Source organism: Delphinus delphis, chromosome 1 (genome assembly GCF_949987515.2).
Source record: "Delphinus delphis chromosome 1, mDelDel1.2, whole genome shotgun sequence".
NCBI classification, from domain to species: Eukaryota; Metazoa; Chordata; class Mammalia; order Artiodactyla; family Delphinidae; genus Delphinus; species Delphinus delphis.
Genome location: NC_082683.1, coordinates 73,113,747 through 73,137,896, shown reverse-complemented (window position 1 = coordinate 73,137,896; position 24,150 = coordinate 73,113,747). Strand labels below are relative to the sequence as shown.

General features: G+C 37.4%; 1 protein-coding gene across 3 annotated transcripts in view; it reads left to right on the top strand.

The window, feature by feature from the left end:
• The first annotated feature begins 20,489 nt into the window (after positions 1-20,489).
• The window catches only part of TTLL7 (tubulin tyrosine ligase like 7), a 97,654-nt gene continuing 93,993 nt past the window's right edge, over positions 20,490-24,150 (top strand). For all 3 annotated transcript variants that reach the window (XM_060024294.1, XM_060024288.1, XM_060024281.1), the window contains exons 1-2: positions 20,490-20,639; positions 20,844-20,975. In XM_060024294.1, the coding sequence (XP_059880277.1) occupies positions 20,615-20,639; positions 20,844-20,975 (157 nt within the window). In that variant the 5' untranslated portion in view covers positions 20,490-20,614. The remainder of the gene's footprint in view (positions 20,640-20,843; positions 20,976-24,150) is intronic.

The following is a 24,150-nucleotide window of genomic DNA, read 5'->3' as shown; positions in this document are numbered from 1 at the left end:
GCTACAATTTATGTCAAAGAGTGTTCCACCTACATTCTCTTCTAGGAGTTTTATGGTTTCAAACCGCTCTTACATTTAAGTCTTTAAACCATGTTGAGTTTATTTCTGTATATGGTGTGAGAGAATGTTCTAATCTCATTGCTTTACATGTGGCTGTCCAGTTTTCTCAGCACCACTTGTTGAAGAGACTGTCTTTTGTTCATTGTATACTCTTCCCTCCTTTGTTGTAGATCAATTGCATAGGTTTATTTCTGGGTTCTCTATTCTGCTTCATTGATCTTTGTGTCTGTTTTTGTGCCAGTACCATGCTGTTTTGATTACTGTAGCTGTGTAGTATTGTCTGAAGTCTAGGAGGTTTATACCTCCAGCTTTGTTCTTTTTTCTCAAGACTGCTTTGGCAATTCAGGGTCTTTTGTGGTGCTATATGAATTTTAGGATTATTTGTTCTAGTTCTTTGAAAAATGTTATGGGTATTTTGATAGGTGTCATGTTAAATCTCTAGATTTCTTTTGGTAGTACAGCCATTTTAACAATATTAATTCTTCCAATCCAAGAGCATGGAATATCTTTCTGTTTCTTTGTATCATCTTTAAATTCCTTCATCAATGTTTTATAGTTTTTAGAGTATAGGTCTTTCACCTCCTTGGTTAAGTTTATTCCTAGTTTTTTTTTTTTTCAAAAAACTTTCTCATATTTCATTATTAGTGTAGAGAAATGCAACAGATTTCTGTATATTAATCTTGTATCCTGCAACCTAGCTGAATTCATTTATTAGTTCTAATAGTTTTTTGGGTAGAGACTTTGAGGTTCTCTATAGAGTGTCATGTCATCTGCAAATAGTGATAATTTTACCTCTTCCCTTTGAATTTGGATATCTTTTACTTCTTTCTCTTGTCTGATTGCTGTTGCTAGGACTTCTAATACTATATGACTAGAAGTGGTGAGAGTGGGCATTCCTGTCTTGTTCTTGAATATAGTGAAGGCTTTTAGCTCTTCTTATTCCTTTTTTTTTTATTGTTTCACTTTATTGCAATTCACAGATACTGTATTTTTTTTTTTTTTTTTTTTTTTTTTTTTTTTTTTACAAACTGAAGGTTTGTGACAACCTGCATGGAGCTAGACTATTGGCGCCATTTTTCCAACAGTATTTGCTTACTTACTGTCTATGTCACATTTTTTTAATTTAAATTTTTAAATTAAATTAAATTAAATTTATTTTTTTATACAGTAGGTTCTTATTAGTCATCAATTTTATACACATCAGTGTATAGAAGTCAATCCCAATCGCCCAATTCATCACTCCACCACCCCCACCCCCTGCCGCTTTCCCCCCTTGGTATCTATATGTTTGTTCTCTACATCTGTGTCTCAATTTCTGCCCTGCAAACCGGATCATCTGTACCACTTTTCTGGGTTCCACATATATACGTTAATATATGATATTTGTTTTCCTCTTTCTGACTTACTTCACTCTGTATGACAGTCTCTAGACCCATTCATGGCTCAACAGATGACCCAATTTCGTTCCTTTTTATGGCTGAGTAATATCCCATTGTATATATGTACTACATCTTCTTTATCCATTCATCTGTCGATGGGCATTTAGGTTGCTTCCATGACCCGGCTATTGTAAATAGTGCTGCAGTGGACACTGGGGTGCATGTGTCTTTTTGAATTATGCTTTTCTCTGGGTATGTGCCCAGTCGTGGGATTGTTGGATCATCTGGTAATTCTATTTTTACTTTTTTCAGGAACCTCCATACTGTTTTCCATAGTGGCTGTATCAATTTACATTCCCACCAACAGTGCAAGGGGGGTTCCCTTTTCTCCACATCCTCTCCAGCATTTGTTGTTTGTAGATTTTCTGATGATGCCCATTCTAACTGGTCTGAGGTGATGCCTCATTGTAGTTTTGATTTGCATTTCTCTAATAATTAGTGATGCTGAGCAGCTTTTCATGTGCTTCTTGGCCATCTGTATGTTTTCTTTTTAGAAATGTCTATTTAGGTCTTCTGCCCTTTTTTGGATTGGGTTGTTTGTTTTTTTAATATTGAGCTGCATGAGCTGTTTATATATTTTGCAGATTAATCCTTTGTCCATTGATTTGTTTGCAAATATTTCCTCCCATTCTGAGGGTTGTCTTTTCGTCTTGTTTATGGTTACCTTTGCTGTGAAAAAGCTTTTAAGTTTCATTAGATCCCATCTGTTTATTTTTGTTTTTATTTCCATTACTGTAGGAGGTGGATCAAAAAAGATCTTGCTGCGATTTATGTCAAAGAGTAGTCTTCTTATGTTTCCTCTAAGAGTTTTATACTGTCCGATCTTACATTTAGGTGTCTAATCCATTTTGAGGGTATTTTTGTGCATTGTGTTAGGAAGCTTTCTAATTTCATTCTTTTTTTTTTTTTTTTTGTGGTACGCGGGCCTCTCACTGTTGTGGCCTCTCCCGTTGCAGAGCACAGGCTCTGGGTGCATATATGTTTATAATTGTTATATCTTCTTCTTGGATTGATCCCCTGATCATTAGGTAGTGTCCTTCCTTGTCTCTTGTAACATTCTTTTTTTTAAAGTCTATATTATCTGATATGAGTATTGCTACTCCAGCTTTCTTTTTTTTTTTTTTTTTTTTGGTACGCGGGCCTCTCACTGTTGTGGCCTGTGCCGTTGCGGAGCACAGGCTCCGGACACGCAGGCTCCGCGGCCATGGCTCACGGGCCCAGCCGCTGTGTCCCCTGCATCGGCAGGCAGACTCTTAACCACTGCGCCACCAGGGAAGCCCTCCAGCTTTCTTTTGATTTCCATTTGCATGGAATATCTTTTTCCATCCCCTCACTTTCAGTCTGAATATGTCCCTAGGTATGAAGTGGGTCTCTTGTAGACAGCATATATATGGGTCTTGGTTTTGTATCCATTCAGCAAGCCTGTGTCTTTTGGTTGGAGCATTTAATCTATTCACGTTTAAGGTAATTATCAATATGTATGTTCCTATGACCGTTTTCTTAATTGTTTTCGGTTTGTTTTTGTAGGTCCTTTTCTTCTCTTGTGTTTCCTACTTAGAGAAGTTCCTTTAGCATTTGTTGTAGAGCTGGTTTGGTTGTGCTGAATTCTCTTAGCTTTTGCTTTGTCTGTAAAGCTTTTGATTTCTCCATCGAATCCGAATGAGATCCTTGCTGGGTAGAGAAATCTTGTTTGTAGGCTCTTCCCTTTCATCACTTTGAGTATATCATGCCACTCCCTTCTGGCTTGTAGAGTGTCTGCTGAGAAATCAGCTGTTAACCCTATGGGAGTTCCCTTGTATGTTATTTGTCATTTTTCCCTTGCTGCTTTTAATAATTTTTCTTTGTCTTTCATTTTGGCCAATTTGATTATTATGTGTCTCGGCGTGTTTCTCCTTGGGTTTATCCTGTATGGGACTCTCTGTGCTTCCTGGACTTGTGTGGCCATTTCCTTTCCCATGTTAAGGAAGTTTTTGACTATAATCTCTTCAAATATTTTCTCAGGTCCTTTCTCTCTTTCTTCTCCTTCTGGGACCCCCACAATGCAAATGTTGTTGCATTTAATGTTGTCCCAGAGGTCTTTTAGGCTGTCTTCATTTCTTTTCATTCTTTTTTCTTTATTCTGTTCCACAGCAGTGAATTCTACCATTCTGTCTTCCAGGTCACTTATCCGTTCTTCTGCCTCAGTGATTCTGCTATTGATTCCTTCTACTGTATTTTTTATTTCAGTTATTGTATTGTTCATCTCTGTTTGTTTGTTCGTTAATTCTTCTAGGCCTTTGTTAAACATTTCTTGCATCTTCTCAATCTTTGCTTCCATTCTTTTTCTGAGGTCCTGGATCATCTTCACTGTCACTATTCTGAATTCTTTTTCTGGAAGATTGCCTATCTCCACTTCAGTTAGTTGTTTTTCTGGGGTTTTATCTTGTTCCTTCATCTGGTACATAGTCCTCTGCCTTTTCATCTTGTCTATCTTTCTGTGAATGTGGTTTTTGTTCCACAGGCTGCAGGATTGTAATTCTTCTTGCTGCTGCTGTCTGCCCTCTCGCTTTTAGCTTTTCACCGTTGAGTATTCTATTGGCTGTGAGTTTGTCATAAAGGGTTTTTATTATATTGGGGGGTGTTCCTTCCTCTTCAATCTTTTGGAATAGTTTGAGAAGGATAGGTATTAGTTCTTTATACGTTTGGTAGAATTCCCCAGTGAATCTATGTGGTCCTGGAATTTTGCTTATTGCAAGTTTCTAAATTACTGATTCAAATTCATTACTGGTAATTTGTCTGTTCGTATTTTCTGTTTCTTCCTGTTTCAGTCTTGGTAGTCAGCAGTTTAGCTCCTTGTTCTAGGCTGTGTATTTGAGATTGAAGAATATGTAAATTAAAAGACAATTTTAAAGCTGCTACCTCAGAGCTAATTTTCTCATGGAAGAAACATGTAAGGAAGCCTGTTCTTATTTCACCTGAGTTGTGGCATTTTATGTAAGGACATTGGGAAGTAATTTTCTTTGTTTAAGAACAAAATAAAAAAATGGAACGTAAGCTTATAATTGTTTGTATTGGTTGAGAATCTGGTTTAAGCAAAAAAGGAATTTTTTAGTTTATTTTTTCAGCCATAATTTCTTCAAATACATTCTCATTACTCATCTTGCTCTCTCGTCTCCTTCTGGAACCCCTATAATATGAATGCTGGCATGTTTAATGTTATCCCATAGATCTCATATGTTGTTTTCATTTTTTTTTTATTTGTCTTTCTGTCTGCTGATCTGAATGAGTGACTTCCATTATTCTCTCTTCCAGATCACTTATGCATTCTTCTGTGTCATTTAGTCTGCTATTCATTGCTTCTAGTGTGCTTTTTATCTCAGATATCGAATTATCTATTTTTGATTGGCTTTTTATATTTTCTACTTCCTTGTTAAAATGATTTGTGTTTAGATCAATTCTCTCCTCTAATTCAGTTAGTGTATTTATTGCAAAGGTTTTGAATTATTTGTGTGGTAGATTGACTGTTTCTGTTTCATTATTTAGTTTTTTCAGGGGTTTTCTCTTGCTTTTTCAATTGAGAGTAGTTCCTTTTTATTTTACTTAACTTTATCTGTCTCTATGAATTTAGGTGAAATAGTTATCTGTTGTGGTCTTGAAGGGGTATTCTTATGTAGGAGCATCCTTATGTAACTGTGTTTACCCAGTGCGTTTGGTGGGAGGGCTGGATTTGATGTGGACCCCAGCTGACTTTCCTCGGGGTGTGCTGACCACTATCTCCTTAATAGGTGGTGTGGCTGGTGATGGAGCAGCTAGAGCCTGTGCAGGGTGTGAGGCACTACTTTCTCTTTGCTCAGTGGCTATCACTGCCTGCTTAAGGGCCCTGCTTCCAAGTTGCTGGAGTGGAATCCCTGAGTGTCAGGTTTGAGCTGACTCTGTTCCGTTTAAGTGTGTGTTTTTCCTTCTCTCTGCACTGGGGCCTTTGCCCCAATAGAGGGAGGGGCTGAAGCAGTTTGAGTTTGTGTACTTACAGAGATTTGATCAGCTGCTTGTGTAGGCATCTGTGGCTCTGTTCAGATGCAGCCCCCAGTCGTGTCTTTTCCCCTGTTGTGGCTGCCCCAGGTCTAGTGCTAGTCTATAGCATGGAGTGGGTGAGGCAGGAGCATTTGCTCAGCTAGAACTGGGTAGGGCAAGGTGGTCTCAGGAATTCTGGTGGCCATGGTGCCAGGAGTTTGGGCTGCTTCTGGGGTGCTGTTTGTGTAAGCGCTAACAGTGCTGCTGCTGCTGCCCCACCTGGACCACACCCTAGGCCCCTGGGTCACCTGTGCATCCCTAGATCGAGTCTTTTCCCAGGTCCTGGCTGCTATAGACCCAGCATCAAGCTGTGGCGTGGAGTGAGGGGGGCTGGGGTGCTCACTTGGCTCAGATTAGGTAGTGGAGAGGCGGTAGCTGCTAGGGCAGGCCTCTTTCCGCCCTGCCTGGGGGCAAACCAGCACCGGTGCTCTCTCACCAGTGGAGTCTAGGCTTCCCCAGTCTTTCTATCTGTCCCAGCAGTTCTCCAAGTAGTCAAGGTGGCTTGTCTCTTATGCGTTGGACCCCAGGACTGGGACACCCACTCATTCCCCAGGAGGAATGTCTGCCTGTGTGATGTCCCTTTTCCTCCTAATCCCCTCCTAGGGGCAGAGGTCCCGACCTCATGCTTTTCTTCCCACCCTACCCAATTCCGTGTAAATCTTTTCTGCAGCCTTTGTTATATAGGAGTCCTGCTGCAGGTTTCCAGTTAGTTTCCCATGAGAGTTATTCCACTTGTAGTTGTTTCTTTGATGTGTTTGTGGGGGAGGTGAGCTCCACATCGTCTTACATTGCCATCTTGAGCTCCCGTATATGGATAACTTTGAATACTAGGTAAGAGTAGAAAATAGTAAATGTAAATCCCATGAGGCACAACTGAAAATCAGCTTTGTTGATTTTATATAGTAGTTAATTTATAACACTGAGATACATGTTGTGGATATATGGTTGCATGTATAATTTTATAGATACTTAGAGTCTACTTTCATTCTTAAGTATATTTCTATTGATATAATCAGTATGTCAGTCTGTTTTAGATGAATTCTTATTTTTAGGTAGTTTTGGATATGCTTAGCTACTTCTCTCAAAGATAAATGTGTATGTCGAAGGCAAGATGCATATTTTTTTCTCAGTAGAGACCTAATAAAATGATGAGCATTAAAATGTGTATTGCCTTAATTAGGAATGTGATGAGATAATGGAGGGTAACTAAACTTCAAACAGATCGGTGATACATCCTAATAGTATTTATTTACTCTGTGTGAGAAGGGAAGGTAGAGGTCAAGAGAAGAAAGAACTATTAAAAGAGAAATTTGTATTGCTTGAGCGTTTAGTATCTGTGGATATTATATTACTGAGCACTGGTTAACTTCGGGCACTAATTCTATTCTGCATTCCGTTATTGTTTTTAGAATGAAGGACAAAAATAGTTCTTTTTCTATGCATTTCTGTAAAAGGACTGGTTTCACAGCAAAGATTGTGGTGCCAGATAGATACACTGTTTTTAAAGGTATGGAATGACTTTGGGGAAAGATTCTTATTTTAAAATGAGCTAAACTTATTAAAATATAGTTAAGTTTAATTAGTTTTCTTAATACTGGGCCTGTTAGATAAAAGCTATTAGTATTTTACTTCTTTCCAAAAGCTGATCTTGTAAATTCTCTTTACACCTAGTTTAACGATCTAGAAACAAAGTAGTCTTATTATTCCTTCCCTCCTTAGGATCTTATGGTGACATACTCAGCTTAATTTAGCTGATGGGGGCATGCAGAGCATTATATGAACTAGGCCTGTGCATTTTCCTTTTTCCATATGGATTTTCTACACTTAGACTGACTCTAAGACCATGGATTAATTTTACTGGGATTTAATTTAATTTAGAGGGATTTGAAAACTGTGACAAATTTACCTGATTCTATTGATAGAAATTAATACAATGGAAATTTAAAAAGTTTTTATATAGTTTTAAATGTTACACTCCATTTACAGTTATCACAAAATACTGGTTATCTTCCCCGTGTTGTACAATACATCCTTGTAGCCTATCTCACACCCAGTAGTTTATACCTCCCACTTCCTCACCCCAATATTGTCCCACCCCTCCCTCCCCAGTGGTAACCACTAGTTTGCTCTCTATATCTGTGAGTCTGCTTTCTTATTTTAAGTTCAAAAACCTCCTACAGAACTGTATCCCTCTGATATGGAAGCTCAGCAGTTTAGTTTCTATGTTCCAGACTGTGTGTTTGAGATTGAAGAATATGTAAATTAAAATACTTTTTTCTAAAGCTGCTGCCTTGAAGCCAATTGTCTCATGGAGAAAACGTGCAAGGAAGCCTGTTCTTATTTCACTTGAGTTGTGGAATTTTATGCAAGGACATTTTGAAGTAACTTTCTTTATTTAAAATCAAAATTAAAAATGGAACCTATGTTGGTTAAGTTCCATCGGTTAGGAATCTGTTTTAAGCAAAAAATGAATTTTTTAGGTTATGTTACTGAAAAGTTCAGGAATATGTTATCTGTCTTTGTCTCTGCCTCCTTCACATTGACTTTATCCTCAGACTCTGTGTAGAGGCAAGATGACGACCAGCAATGCAGATCCTCTCAGGTTCAAATCCAGCTCAGAAGAGAACCTATATTCTTTAAGAGTCTGAAGGCGAGTTCTAGACTTGATTCTTGCTGGTCTTAGTTGGATCCAATGTTCCTCTCTGAACCAGTTCCATGGTCAAGGGAATGGACTTCCACAATCACTTTAGATCTGAGTCATTTGCCTAGCCTTGGAGCTGGGATTGGCATCAACCCCATGAAGGCACAGGGAATGAAAGCAGGCGGAGTAGTTCTTCACAGGAGATTCAGATCACTGTTCACAGAAAATGGGTAAATGTAAGCTGTGGCAAAAACGATAAATGCCTAAAGTCACTTGTGCCAGTGACTTTGCATTTGGTTTATCTTTTTCAGAAACAAAACTCATAATTTCTATTGGAGTAGCATGTCCATTAGAAGGCACATCTAGCTGATGATGACAGAAACTTAAAATAACCATGGCTTAACAAGATGGAGGCCCCCCCACCCCAGGTAGGCAGTCCAAGACTGAATTAGCATTTCCATGACAAAACCAACGCCCCTTTGAATTGCTGCAGCTCCTGCAATCACATTTGCATTCCAGGATGGAAGGAAGAAAGCAAATAAATGAGTGTCCATCAATTGTCTACCTCCCTTTTACTGGAAAGTCCTGCTCAACAACTTCTACTTGCACCTCACTGGCCAGAACTTGGTCACATGGCCATGTATACCTGTAAGGATGTCTGGGAAATGTGCTTATTTAGATCGGTACAATGCCACCTCTAATAATAACTCAATAGGTGTTTTGTTAGTAAGGAAGAACTAGTGAAAGGCTATTAGGTAGATAGCTAGTGGTCTTTCTACATGTGTTAACTCATTAACTGATACGGATGCCATCTGAGGTTTAACAACCCAATGCATTTTATACATTTACGACTTAAAACACATTTTAGAGGTAGATGGTAAGATGAATAATGGAACTAATATATACCCTAAAATTAGTAACAGGGTGTTCATTGAATGAGTATCAAACAAGGAAGTCAAAAAAAGAGTTAAAGATGATTCTGACTTATCTGTCTCTTGAATACTTGGCTGTAGTGATGCCTTTGCCTAAGATAAGGAACATAAGAGGAGTGCCAGGTTTTCAGCAGAAGTTAAAGCGTTAAGTTTTGGACATTGAACACTATAAATGCTGGCATCAGATGACCTTTCGGGTGATGTCATTTGTTCACCAGCTGCGCATTTTGATATCTATTGTGCATTTTCTGGCAGAGTACAGAGAACTAGATACTTTAGAAATTTTCCGCTTCCCTCAGTCCCTCTCTTTCAACTTGTGATCTAGGTTCCTGAAAATCATGGAAAGTTGGGTCCAAGGAACCTTTAACTCCAATTCTATAGCTTAGAACAAGAGAGAGGTCTTTGTGGAGTCAAGCATGGGTTGCGTATTTTTCATTATCCTAAGTACGGGAAATACAGCTATTAATAAGGAAAAAAATGCCTTCAAGCTATGCTTTGTTATCATTACTTATTTATCAATCCCTATTTTTTCATGTCATACTACACTAAATTCCAAAGACAAGGAATTCCACAGAACTTAGTGGAATTTTGTATGGGTGCTGTAATTTAATTATAAACATTGAACAAATGCTAAACAGTCTAAGGCAATTTGAAATATAAATAAGCAGTACATTCATGGGAGCTACTGTTGCTCAAGGTAAATATTCATTGTTGCTAGAATGAATAAATAGTTCTTCTGTTTATTCTTATGTAATGTCACACTTGGCTTCCTATTGGGTCTTTACAAGTGGTTGATCAAATGGTTGTTTTTAAGGTCTGGAAAACACTACGGATCTAGCTTTTGAGAATATACCCAGTCTGGGATAGGGAGACAAAAGTTTCTGTGTTCAGGGAGTAAGTAGCTTCTCTAAAAACCCTTTTAATTTGTACACACAATGAGTGGTGGCAAAGCAGTATCACTGTGATAGTTGTTTGGGTGATGTCATTTGTTCACCAGTCAGGCAGCTGGGCATTTTGAAAATCTGTTGCCATTTCTTGGCAGAGAGCACAGAGATAAGAGCATTTATGCTTTGGAAAGGACCTTTCTGTGTTTAACCAAAAGCATTTTATTTTTAAAAGTGGAGGTTTTCCTTATCTTCAGTCATCACTAATTCCATTGTCTTATTGTCTTTTTTTTTCCATCTATCCTTTTCTGCAAATATAAAACTGAAATCATCTTATCCCTCAAAATGCCTTTTCTTTCTGCTTTCTCTTGTTGAATGGTGCTGTCTTCTACCCAGTTCTCCTAAGGCAGAGATCTGTAAGTCATCCAAGATTACTTTTTCCTTCTTGATCACCAAGTTCTGCTGTTCTTCCGTAGTTAACGTGTTCTTTCTCCCTGTGTCTGTTGCTTGTATCCATGATCGAACTCTTACCATCTCTCTCCTGGACTTGTGCAACTCTTGAGACTCTCTGTTCACTCCTGCCCCTCTCCCATCCAGCCCCCACAATAACTGCTGGTGTAATCTATAAAAAAGAAATTTGGATTATGTTACTCCTCTTTAAATCCTTCAGTGACTCCACCATATTGCTAGTGAGTCAGAATTGGACCTACATTTTCAACAGTGTGACTTAAAACAGAATACTTCCAAGGAGACATATAGTGGTTCAAACAAAAGTATTTTGGCTATTTCATTTCTACCTATTCTTTCAAAAGGCTAGAATGATAAGGGTATATTCATTCTTTACATTAAGGGTTACATCTTTGGCATGTATAGGAGCATAGCTGCTCACTTTCTGTAAAACAGGACTGGCTATTACATGCTCTCCCTTCCTCTCAAGAGGTATCATGGGGTGTTTATCATCCCCATGTAGTTCTTTACACTTTTATTTCATATGCATTAATTTCTAAGAGATCTATATGTATATCTCAATGTTTATCATATATTATTGTTTTAATAATTTTAAACTTCATGTAAATAATGTACTGCCGTGTATATTCCTCAACTTTTTTGATATGCATTGCTTGTGAGAGTCATCATGTAGTTCTAGTTCATTTAGTTTCACTCGTGTGTAGTACTTTCACTGTATGAGTGTACCACAATGTGTGCACTGTCCTGTTGATCATTTTATCCCCTCCCCCACCATTTTACTGCTATCCATGACCTTTTCAGATCAAGCTCCCACGCTCCTGGACCAATACTTGGGAGTAGAGGGTATATAATTGATCTTTGTGGTTGCTGTTAATCTTCAAATAATTATTTTTGGTAGATTGCTTATCTTTAAAATGAATGTCTTTGTTGGTCAGCACTGGCAACTGCCTTGGGCTCAAGCAAGGGGTATAAATTGTCTTTCTAAATTAGCAAAACCTCACCTCACTTAGCAGGGCTGTCTGCAGTAGTAAATGAGATCCTTTGTAGCAAATGCCTTCCTTTGCAGCTGCTCAAAGCCCTGCGTGGCATGTGCTTTCTCCACTACTTGTTGCTTGGCCAGGTGATTTCTAAGTCATATGGCTTTGCTTCAAAAGACCCCTGAGGAGAGAATAGGCTCCAGTAGTGGTGTCCCTTACTTTCTTGGGGTTTGCATGTCACTGGTGCTTGGCCCTCTAGTACAGTGGTTATCAAACTTTAGCCTACATCAGAATCACCTGGAGAGCTTGTCAACTGGTGGGCCTCACCCCCAGATTTCTGATTCAGAAGATCTCAGGTTGGGTCTGAGAATATGCATTTCTCATACGTTTGCAGGTGATACTGCTGTTCCTAGGACCGTACTTTTGAGAATCACTGTTCTAGGTCAACATTTCCCAACCTTTTAAATTTTATTTTAATTTTTTTGACTCATGGACCCATTTAATATTAATACATAACTTCACATAACTACATGAATTTAAAAATAATTTTAGGCCTTCCCCGGTGGCACAGTGGTTAAGAATCCCCCTGCCAATGCAGGGGACATGGGTTCGATCGCTGGTCCGGGCAGATCCCACATGCTGCGGAGCAATTAAGCCCATGCACCACAACTACTGAGCCTGCGCTCTAGAGCCTGTGAGCCACAACTACTGAGCCCAGGTGCCTAGACCCCGTGCTCTGCAACAAGAGAAGCCACTGCAATAAGAAGCATACGCACCGCAACCAAGAGTAGCCGCCTCTCGCTGCAACTAGAGAAAGCCCACGCGCAGCAACAAAGACCCAATGCAGCCAAAAATAAATAAATAGAATAAATAAATTAAAAAAAATTAAAAAATCAGTTTATAATTTCATAATTTTTACATATTATAAAGAAAGGCTTTAAGTTAAAAAAATTCTATCAGCATAGTATTAAGCATTGTGGTTGTCTAGAGCCTTGCTACTCTAAGTGTGGTCTATAGACCAACAGAGCTGGGAACTTGTTAGAAATGCAGACTCTCAGGCCTCACCCAGACCTAATGAATCAGAATCTGAACTTTAACAACATACCCAGGTGATTAGTATGCACATTAAAATTGAAGTTGGTGGTCTAAGGCTCACATTAAATATGATCCTAATCATATGTAAAACAAATAAGAAACACTTCAAATTTTAACGTTTAAAAAGTAGCACATGATTCATTTACTTTCATTATCTTATTTTCATGTAAGAAAATGCATCATTTCTTGGAAAATAAAAATAACATCAAATTTGGTTTAAGGACCAACTGCTGACATTTAATGATGTTTTAAAACACAATGGACAAAATTGTATTTATGACCTGATGTTTGGAAATATTACTATTTTACCTAAAAAACCAACTGCCTTATTTTGATGATTTTCGTGAAATAATAGATTCCTGACTGCTACTTGCAATAACCTCTCTGCAAATAATACATTATGTGTAAGGCGAGTGTTTTCCCCACCAAGTTAAATGGATATAATTTTTGTTATATTTATTATTTTTCATTTTTCTTGAAGTAGTAGTCGAAACATCTTTCATCAGTTGATAACAGTTTGACATCCAGAGAGAATTATCTTGGGGCAAATTTGCAAAATTGTTATCACTTAAAAATTTTATTTGTGTTTTAATATCATTGTTCATTATACCTCTTTTCTTTAAACAACCGTCTGTGGGGATAATAGTAACAGGATACCATTTAGGGTTGGGAAGATCAGAGTTTTATATGTAGAAACCTAAAAGAGTGCCTGGCACATAGTATGTTTTACATAAATGACTGTGTCAACCCCATCCTCCTCTTCCTCCTTGTCTTCTTCCTCTTCTTCACCATCTTTATTTCATTCCATAGCAGCTCAGGATAGAGAAATTTAACTATCTACTGCGTAAAGCTGAGAGGTAGAGTGGACCCAATACAGATCTCAGCAATTTTTCTTCCAGGCAAGGGAGAACACTATAAAGTGGAGTCACGGAGAACTAGAAACTAGGTTCATGTAAGCAGTAATCAAGGTCTGAGTCTGTGGTGGTTCTTAGTGTTATTTACTGGCTTTTTTTCCGGCTAGTCATTTGATATGATTGCACTTCCTAACTCTTGTTGGCCAGGGTCATGTGACTGCTTGAGGCCATTGAATTGTGAGCAGAAATTGTGTGTGTCATTAGCTGCTGGGAAAAGATCCTCCAAAACTTTCTTTCCCTCTGGCACAGTGACTGGTTATTGTTAGGATGATGGCTGTTCTGACAGCTTGGGTTTCTGTGTGACTGTGATATGTGGAGCACCCCTGCCATGGTTGAGATGTAACATGATCAAGAAATAGACCTTAGTTGTTTCAAGCTGCTAAGATTTGGGGGTTGTTTATTATTGCAGCATTATATAGCTTGTACTGACTAATATAGATTTTTTGATGGGTTTTGAAAACCGAAAGTATGGAAGTGGGGTGAGGGTGAGCTAGATGCCAAAAACTACACAGTTCTTGCTAGGAGCCCAAGAACCAAAGAGGGTCCTCAGGAGTGTGTCACAATCTAGTGTCGGTATACGGGACACAAGGTGGAGGGAGTGGTTGGGATCTTTCTAGTGCCTCCCTCCTTCAGAAAAGTGATACACTATCAAAAGTATACAAATCTACATACATTGTGAAACATATCTGTTCTACTCCTTGCCAGTGTGAAAATAGAAATATGAAAATCAATGTAGAAAATGATGTAGGAAAACTAGGATTTAGGAAGAATCATGTTGAAGGGCTGAAAGATTGTTCAGTACCCAGAAGGTAGTAGGTTTCCCCATTTCCTCCCTATTGTACATGTTCACATCCACACATGCTTACATGCCCATATGCTCACATATGCATAATATTTTTTAAAAATATTTATTTATTTATTTATGGCTGAGTTGTGTCTTTGTTGCTGCTCGCGGGCTCTCTCTAGTTGTGGCGAGCAGGGGCTACTCTTCGTTGTGGTGTGCGGGCTTCTCATTGTGGTGGCTTCTCTTGTTGCAGAGCATGGGCTCTAGGCGTTCAGAATTCAGTAGTTGTGGCTCGCGGGCTCTAGAGCGCAGGCTCAGCAGTTGTGGTGCATGTGGGATCTTCCTGGACCAGGGCTCGAACCCATGTCCCCTGCATTGGCAGGCAGATTCTTAACCACTACGCCCAGGGAAGCCCCTGCATAATATTTTTATCAACTCCACTTGTGATTACAAATCATTGTCCTCCTTAGTATATCATCCCCAGTGAGGCCTGTCTGGATACAGTACTTAAAATTGCAAACTTTCACCCTTTCCCCCCCACACTACTGACATCCTAACTAGTAGCTCTGTTTTTTTTTTCCCCATAGAACTTAGCATATTCTTTAGTTTATTTACTTATTTTTAAAATTTATGTCAATAATTTTATTGACATATATAGTTGATTTACAGTGTTGTTTTAATTTCTACTGTAAAACAAAATGACTCAGTTATACATATATATTCTTTTTCATATTCTTTTCCATTATGGTTTATCACAGGATATTGAATATAGTTCCCTATGCTATGAAGTAGGACATTGTTGTTTATCCATCCTATATATAATAGTTTGCATCTGCTAATCCCAAACTCCCAATTCTTTGCCCCCTCCCAACACCCTGGCAACCACAAATCTGTTCTCTATGTCTGTGAGTCTGTTCTTGTTTTTGTACACATGTTCATTTGTGTCGTATTTTAGATTCCACGTATGTGATATCATATGGTATTTGTCTTTCTCTTTCTGACTTACGTTGCTTAGTATGATAATCTCTAGGTCCATTCATGTTGCTGCAAATGGCATTATTTCATTCATTTTAATGGCTGAGTAATATTACATTGAATATATACCACATCTTCTTTAGCCATTCATCTGTTGATGGACATTTAGGTTGCTTCCATGTCTTGGCTATTGTAAATAGTGCTGCTATGAACATAGGGGGTGCATGTATCTTTTCTAATTATAGTTTGTCTGGGTATATGCCCAGGAGTGGATTACTGGATCATATGGCAATTCTATTTTTACTTTTTTGAGGAACCTCTGTACTGTTTTCCATAGTGGCTGCACAAATGTACATTCCCACCAACAGCATAGGGGGGTTCCCTTCACACCCTCTCCAGCATTTATTATTTGTAGACTTTTTAATGATGGCCATTTTGACTGGTGTGATGTGGTACCTTGTTGTTTTGATTTGCATTTCTCTAATAATTAGCAACGATGAGCATCTTTTTTGTGTGCCTATTGGCCATCCATGTGTCTTCTTTGGAGAAATGTCTATTTAGGTCTTCTGCCCATTTTTCAACTGAGTTTTTTGTTATTAAATTGTAGGAGCTGTTTGTATATTTTTGAAGTTAGGCCCTTGTCAGTCACATCATTTGCAAATATTTTCTCCCAGTCTGTAGGTTGTCTTTTCATTTTGTTTATGGCTTCCTTTGCTGTGCAAAAGCTTGTAAGTTTCATTAGGTCCCATTTGTTTATTTTTGCTTTTATATCTATTGCCTTGGAAGAGTGACCTAAGAAAATTTCTGTAGTTTACTGTTATTGTTTGTCTCTCCACAACTAGAATGCAAGCACCACAGAGAAAGAAAATTTTTATCTATTTTGTTTACTGAGAACAGTACCTGATATATAACAGTACTTGTTGAATTGCAGTACATTCATGAAGGAGAAACCCGGGACGATGATCTGGATCCTGCTAGCTGCCTAGGTGTTCCAAGAAGGAAAACTAAAGCTGATGCAACTTTGTGATCTCAACCACATTTTAAACTACACTTTGATTCTCTTGCTTTCATTCCCTAGCTTTTAAAATAGTTCCAGTCAAGCAGAATTAAGCTTCTTTGTGAAATTGTTAATATGTCATGTTTAAAGACTGAGTTTTGAAGGTAGCACAAAAAGTGGGAAAGAATATGGGCTTTAGAGAGAAATCACTTCATTGTCACCTATTAAGGTGTGACTTTGGGCAAGTTACTTATCCACGGAATCTAAATTTTACCATATGTAAAATTAGAATAAAAAATGCTTTGTATGGACTAAATACACATAAAGGTATGTGAAAGTGCTTAGTATACAGTAGGTACTGGTTTATTTGGGTCCCTTCTCCTTTCTCTCATCACCAGAAAACCAGCTTTTATTACATTTCTATTTAATGTTATTACACATATTTTCAATTTAGCTCTAATTTTGGTTCCCATGACCTTTTGTTAGATTATTTTAGTAATCTTTGGTAAGCTAAAATTTCAGTACGTACAAAGAGCCCATATACCATTCACCAGGGCATGGGTTTGGGGGAATTGTTGGAGAAGGTCTGAGTTTCCTAGTTTTTTTACACAAAAGTAGTTTTGCCTTCATCTTGTTGTCATCCGAAATATCAACAATGCTATCCTCATTGGTTGACATTTTAGACTTTAGGGCTGGAAAGAATCAATTCCTTCCTTTTGCATATTAAGAAATTAAGTTATCTATTTGGTAAATGGCAGAGTAAAGGGTAAGAGTTCTAATTGACTTCTTGTTCAGTGCTCTTTCTACCATATTATACTTTCATCTAGATTAAATTATTTTCATCTAAATGAAATACACAATTTGATGGGTTTTGTTGTCCACATGATAATGTTGACACAAACTTTTATCACATATATTTAACTTTTTGAATAGGTGATACATGCCTGGGTCACTGAAGGGTATGCATGAAAGTTAGCCTCCCTTAGCTCTGCCCCCAGCTACAAAAGGCCACCACTGCTCTGTGCATATATCCATGTATTCACCTATCATTTTACACAAATGTAAACTTTTATGTACTTTGCTGTTTTCACTTAAAAATGTGAAAGTACTATATACATGTGTTTTGCTTCTCAGAGCTCCATAACCACCTCTTCTTACTCCCAGGTGTCGTTAGTTGATTGATTTTTTAAAATTCATGAGCAAGCACTTATTGAGCACTGAGTTAGGTACTATTCTAGGCTCTGGGAGTGGAAAAGTAAACAAGATAGAAGAAAACCACTGTTTTCACAGAGCTTAGTTTCTTGGTTTGTGATTGGTGATATGATAGGGGTACAAATAATGGTCTCTAGGATAGGCCAGAAGAGGGAGAAATGAATTTCTTCAGACATGATCAGAGGAAGCTTTAAGGAAAAAGTGGAAGTTTATTTGGATTTTAAGTGATGGGTAGAAATTCAGCAGGAAGAACTGGGAAGAAAGGGTACTCCATCACGAATATATTAGAATTTTTGTTGTTTCAGTCTTATGCAGCTGTTGTTTTGCGTGGTAGCACTTGAAGTTCTACATTTAAGGATACTATTTGCTTGACATTTTAGTAAATTGATTCCTTTTGGAGATGGCTTCTTTACTTGCAAAATAAAATTGTCTTAGACATTAATTTCTGCTGATCTAATTCTTTTTTCTTCTAATTTGTTTACTTGAACTAGATATGAGGATTTTTATAGATGACTTCTACCTATTTGACCCTTTTCATTCAGTTATAAGAGTTTTCATCTTTGTTTTACTTTTTTCTTATAATTTGATATGTGTATGTTGTAATTAACTATTATTTGCTTTAGTGCAGTTATGTGCTTACAGCAGAGGTTGTCAACCTTGGCTGTACACTAGCATCATTTGGAGAGCTTTAAAAATGCTGATGCTTAAACCCCACCTGGGTCTGGGATGTGGCCTGGGTACCAGGATTTTCAAAAGTGCCTCAGGTGATTTACTTTGCAGCGAAACTTGGCTTATTTGGGAGGTAACCAAAACATGCTTTCTGCTTTCGGAAAGTAGGTAACCATGGTTCATCTGAGTGGTGTGATCAATCTGTCATCTCAAATCTCTTGTTTAGAATAAAGTGAAATGGTTAGAATTGGATGGCAGAATGAGGTCCTGGAGTTTGTTAGAGCACTTTTATTGTTAATCACCAAACCATAAATGGAATTAAGCATAATCTATGGAGAGAATAATTTTAAGGCCTTTAAATTCTGTGTGGTTGGGGGAAGGGATAACAGTTCTTGTTTTGAGCTCTATACAAATCAAAGTTATTAGGCTCATTATGTAAGTCAGAAATTAATAAATCTGTTTTTACAGCCTATAACAATTATTAATTTATTGTTAGTATAGTTAGGCAAACATTGTTCTCAAGCTCTTGTTTACTTTGTCACCTACTTTCAATGTAATAAGTACTCCATTACCGTAAGAGGATCTTTGTTTATTCCAGTAACAAGGTGTTGCACAAGGACTTGTAAACTCAAATAGTTACCTCCCTGAGGTATCAGACCTTCCAGAAGGAAACCAAACTGAACCATAGACTACTCCTTTCTTTTATTCTGAAAAATGATCTAGTCTATTTCCAGCTTGGAACTGGGAACTGTCGTCAGGTTAGGGTTGTTTACTGTGATTTCACTGTTGGGTTTGAAGTATCGTGAATTCCCAGATACACCCATATCTTGCAGTATGGACTGCAGTAGGGTCACAAACTTCTTGTACATCTATGTAGCATATTAGCACGCTGTCTGAAACTAGTGGGGCTCAGTGAATAGAACAGATAATCAGACAAAATTGGGTTCAAAGCCCAGGTTTTCTATTTATAAGCTGTATTACCTTGATTTACTTAACTTATCTAGCCTTAGTTTCCAAGTCTGGAAAACTGGGGGAAATGATACCTAAGTTCCAAGTTTGTTAATGAGGTAAAATAGTTTAGATTCTTAACATAGTGCCTGCCCACAGTTGGTCTGTAATAAATAATAGTGCCCTGGTTTTGATATTGAATTATTCTAGAGGATTATTCTAGTGAAATGATACTTGAGAACAAATTAAGCTCTATATTTTCTTTAATAATGAATCTTATTATTAATAATGTGTGTTGGGAGTGGTGTATATGAGTCACATTTTTTGTAGCTGAATTTTTAAATACTTGTGAACTTCTCATAAACCTGATAATATCCTGATAAAGGTGTTGATACCATACCTGTGTTTATTGTGATAGGTTTTATAACTTTCATTATGTTTAGAGACATTTTACAAGAACTTGAAGATTCTTGAAGTATGAAGGGAGAAGTTAGAAAGTTGATAGTATAGACTGGGCAGTATAGTATAGTCAGGGCACAACCCCTAGGTTCATACATACACAATGAAAATATAAGTGAAGTGTAATAGGTCATGTTGAGGCATAGCCAAACTAATTAGTTCATTCATTACAAAATGTTTATTGTGTTCCTCCGTGTGCCCAAATAAGATCATCATGGTAATGACTCCTATTTTCTGCCTTTCAAAATTGTTCTCATTTTTAAAGGCGTAATTCAAATGTGGTCTGTTTGATGAAGTCACCCCTCCCCCTCACACAACTTAAAAGGAATTTCTTTTTCCTCCATTCTGTCAGCATGTGATCTCTACCCTGACACTGGCACTTATTTCACTGTTTCACATTAAAAGCGGGGCTGCAACTAAGTTACAGGCATTGGGTTTGAAGGTTGTATGGGGTCCTGGTTAAGGGCACTGGTTTTAACATCAGAGAGATGTTATTTTAATCTCTACTTTGTCACTTACTTTCTTTATGAAGATTTGTCCTTTCTGAGCTCAATTTACTTATCTGTTAGATGGGGATAAAAGCTTCTACCTTATAGTTTTGTTGAAAGTTTAAGTGGTATAAGTGACCTGAGATAGTAAATGTTCAACAAATGGTAGTGAATATTGTTATTGTTGTTCTTGTTTGTGTAAAGCATGTTATTTATTGTATGCAAATATGATACATGACTTAAAACCTCCTCCTTTAGATTGTGCACTTTTAAAAACGGGGGACTATTGCTTGGCATTTTTACATAAGGTTTAATAAATTAATATTTGTTGTTAACTACATTAACTTTCATCTCTCCTTGACTTTTAAAAAGAAGAATATTGGCATATATCAAAAAAATGCCATAAAAGTTGTTTTCTAATGCCTTTGTTTTAAAATCACTGCAGGTCCCTTCTTATCTCATAATGTCAATGTCCTGAAATCTGAGGATTCCACCAAGATAATATGATAGGAACTTTCAGTGATTTGGAGCCGTATCCTACTTAGACTAATGCGGGCCTTCCAGGTTTCCTAAGAGCTTGTACAGCAGCACACACTGCTGTTGTTAATCGGCACAGGCAAGAATGCCATCTTTGCCTCAAGAAAGAGGTAAGCAGCTTGATTTAATCATGTGTACCTATTATGTGGCTGCATTATAGATCAACACTGCTAATTTTTTTAAGAATTAAAAATTAATTGGGGACTCAAAGAATCAGCATTTATAATTTTACCTTGTGGGGGGCATTTATGTTCTCTGGTATGGAGTTTTTTGTTATTTCAGTGATGTTTGGTTGGTTTACATTTCTTTTAAAGTTATTCAAGGACCCTCTCCCCTGGATCTGAATACAGAATTGCCTTATCAAAGCACGATGAAAAGGAAAGTCAGAAAGAAGAAAAAGAAGGGAACCATTACAGCAAATGTTGCTGGGACAAAGTTTGAAATTGGTAGGTCTCCTCAGAATCCTGAGATTTTCATAATTGTTGGAAAAACTAATTTGATGTTGAAAACAACATAGAAATTCAGAGATAATTATCTTCTCAGAGATAATTATCTTCTATGTAATGGATTTTTGAATGGCTTCTATAAAATTTTCTTTTTTTATGAGATATTTAACATGTCAGTAATCAAATAGAACATCACTGTAAACTAAAAGGCTTTAGTTATTGATGGGATTGGATTAAATATATATGATTTTGATTAATACTTAGTTTTTAAATCAATTTTAAACCATTGGTTTCAAGCTAAACCAATGGTTCTAGCTTTAATCTTTAAATACAGAAGTGCTTTAATCTTTAAATACAGAAGTGCTTAGGAAAATTGTATTGTTGTAATGCATTTTTCACTTGGGGCTAAAATTATGTTTAATCTTTAACATTCATTATTTTGTAAATCTTTTTTTTTTTTTTTTTTTTGCTGTACACGGGCCTCTCACTGTTGTGGCCTCTCCTGTTGCGGAGCACAGGCTCCGGACGCACAGGCTCAGCAGCCATGGCTCACGGGCCCAGCCGCTCCGTGGCATGTGGGATCCTCCCGGACTGGGGCACGAACCCATGTCCCCTGCATTGGCAGGCAGACGCTCAACCACTGCGCCACCAGGGAAGCCCTGTAAATCATTTTTAAAACAGATTAAAAATGTAAAATGAAAAGTGCAGAATTTGAGATTTATATTAAACAATGAGAACCTGACAATAGAGTAAGAACATATTTCTCTCTATGCTTTAAAAATTATTTTGATGATACTGTTGCCTTTTATTAATAGAATTTTAGTTTTTATATGTAAGCAGTATCTGCAGTGGAGAGAATAGGTAAGAATTAATTACCTTAAATTAAGATACTTTTGCCCGGCACTGAGAAACTCATTACTACTACAAGTACTCAAAAAATCTTCCTCTTTTTAAAACATAATTTTGCATTAAAAGAGTTGAGGAAACCATGTGAATCTCAAGAATGTTAATTATTCTTACTCTTATTAACCTTTGAGGGTCGTGTTTCCACTTACAGTAATTCACCAAAGTTCATCAGGGGTCAATGGAATATTTCATAGGAATCGAGGTCCCCTAATACTCTATTTCAACAAGTGTTCCTCAGAGGAAAAAACTTTGGGCGAGTTAGTGTGGAAGGGTGAGATGTGAATTATGTGTAGCGTATTTTCTAGAGTGAAAAAACAAGAGTAACTGTTGTCAAGGTGACTAATGGGCGGTGTCAGCTTATCCTCCTGTTTGCTTTTAAGGTCTTGGTGGGGTTTATAAGCAACTTGATCTAAAGGAGAGTGTTTTTGACTGTAGTTCCCTCTCACTTCTAAGGGCTGAAGTTGCATTAGCCTTCTTCACACTGATTCCAGACCTCTTTGCTGAGCCTGCTCAGTTGTGCTTAGCAAAAGCCCTGGCTAGATCAGGCTTGGAGACTTGGACAAGGGACTGCTGGGAGAATACAAAGCTAAGTATAGGGGAGGGAAAGAGACAATTGGCTGTGTGTCCAGGAGAAAGTGTTACCTTGCTTTCCCTTATTTAACCTTGTGATATGCAACAGATTACTTCTTGTAATTTAATTACTGCTCCTTTGACAGGTTGAATTATATAATAGAAAGATAATTAATCCATAGTCAGGACACTTGTGTTTTGTTCCTGGTGTTGCCTGTTTCCTCATGTAGAATACTTTGATCACTACTAGTCTTAATATTAATTCTTTTATAACCCTGGACCAAATATTTTCACAAGAATTACCTCATTTAATCTTCCAGTAACCCTGTCAAATAGGCTGCATTACTCCCTTGTTGTCCTTTTCCCTGACTTTCCTCACTCTAATAGTGAATTTGAAGTGGCTAACAGCCATAAGAAAATAAATAAGGAAAAATAAAAACAGTAAAATAGGATGAATCTTGTGGCTGATCAGAATACAAACTGCATTCCATGAAATCCTGTATAGTTAGAGATGTGCATGGGTTTGACTCTGAGCTTCCTAGCAAGCAAAGCAAATCATCGAAACATAATCAGCTATATAGAATACACAGTGCCCAGAAGATAAAACCATACTGGTTATTCAAGAGAAATGCAATTTTTTTCTAATTCTGAGTCTTGAGAGAAATTTCTCCCATAATCCCTCTTGGAGACACGTTGTGGAATGGGGAACTACATTCTCACACTAGTCCTATAATTAATACGTTATGAAATTTTAATTATTACTTTTTAAAATGCCCCTTAGCACAGTTGAAGAAACTGAAGCTCACTGAGAGTTAGCAACTTACTCAAGATCGTACAGATGGCAAAAGTAGAACTTGAATCTGAATTAGTTTGCTTCCAAATTTAGTGTTCTTTTTACTCTATCATACTGCCTAAATAAAATATGAATTGAAATTTAAATTGAGGAACATTAAGGTGTCCTCTGTATCTAAAATTCAGAGAGTTGTTGCATGGATTCCTATTTTTAAAACTCCTGAACAGCCTCTGAAAGCTCTATGGGTCAAGGTAAGAAAAAAGTAGGACAAATTTGTGAGGAATGTATTTTTGGTAATTTTCATTAAATGGGGACAAGACAGATTGGAGAAGGGGGTACTTAATTATGCAAGGGGAAATGTGAGAAAAATGGTTGGTGTGGTTATCTCTATTTTATCAGTGGGGAGTTTGGTTTGGTAGAAATTCAATATTGAGGCAATTACTTCACTTCTTTTTGTACAGAGAGCTCCTAAAAGACCAACATTTAAAAGCACGGATTTAGGCTTTGGCTGCCAACAGCCTTCTATTTGAAACTGACATGTTAAAGGAAGTTCTTTTCTATGCAATGGAGGATGGTATACTTAAAAAGATGCCAATTGATTTCTAAAACTTCAATTCAAACAAAAATATGATTAAATAGCTTAGCTGAAAAAAATAGTGACAGTTTAATACCCTACATTGTATTTTTCTTTGAAGCTCAACTTTGTCAGCTCTCCAAGCTTTGAATTTCATAATAAGAGAGATTTATATATGACCGACCTTACAAATTTGACTTTGAGAATCTAAAAAAAGAATGGATCTTTTCCACCATTATGTACCCTGAATGTTCCCAGCCTCACCAGCTCATGTGTACATTAATACCCACATTTTAGTAGCTCATTATACTCCCTCCGTCCATAACTGCCAC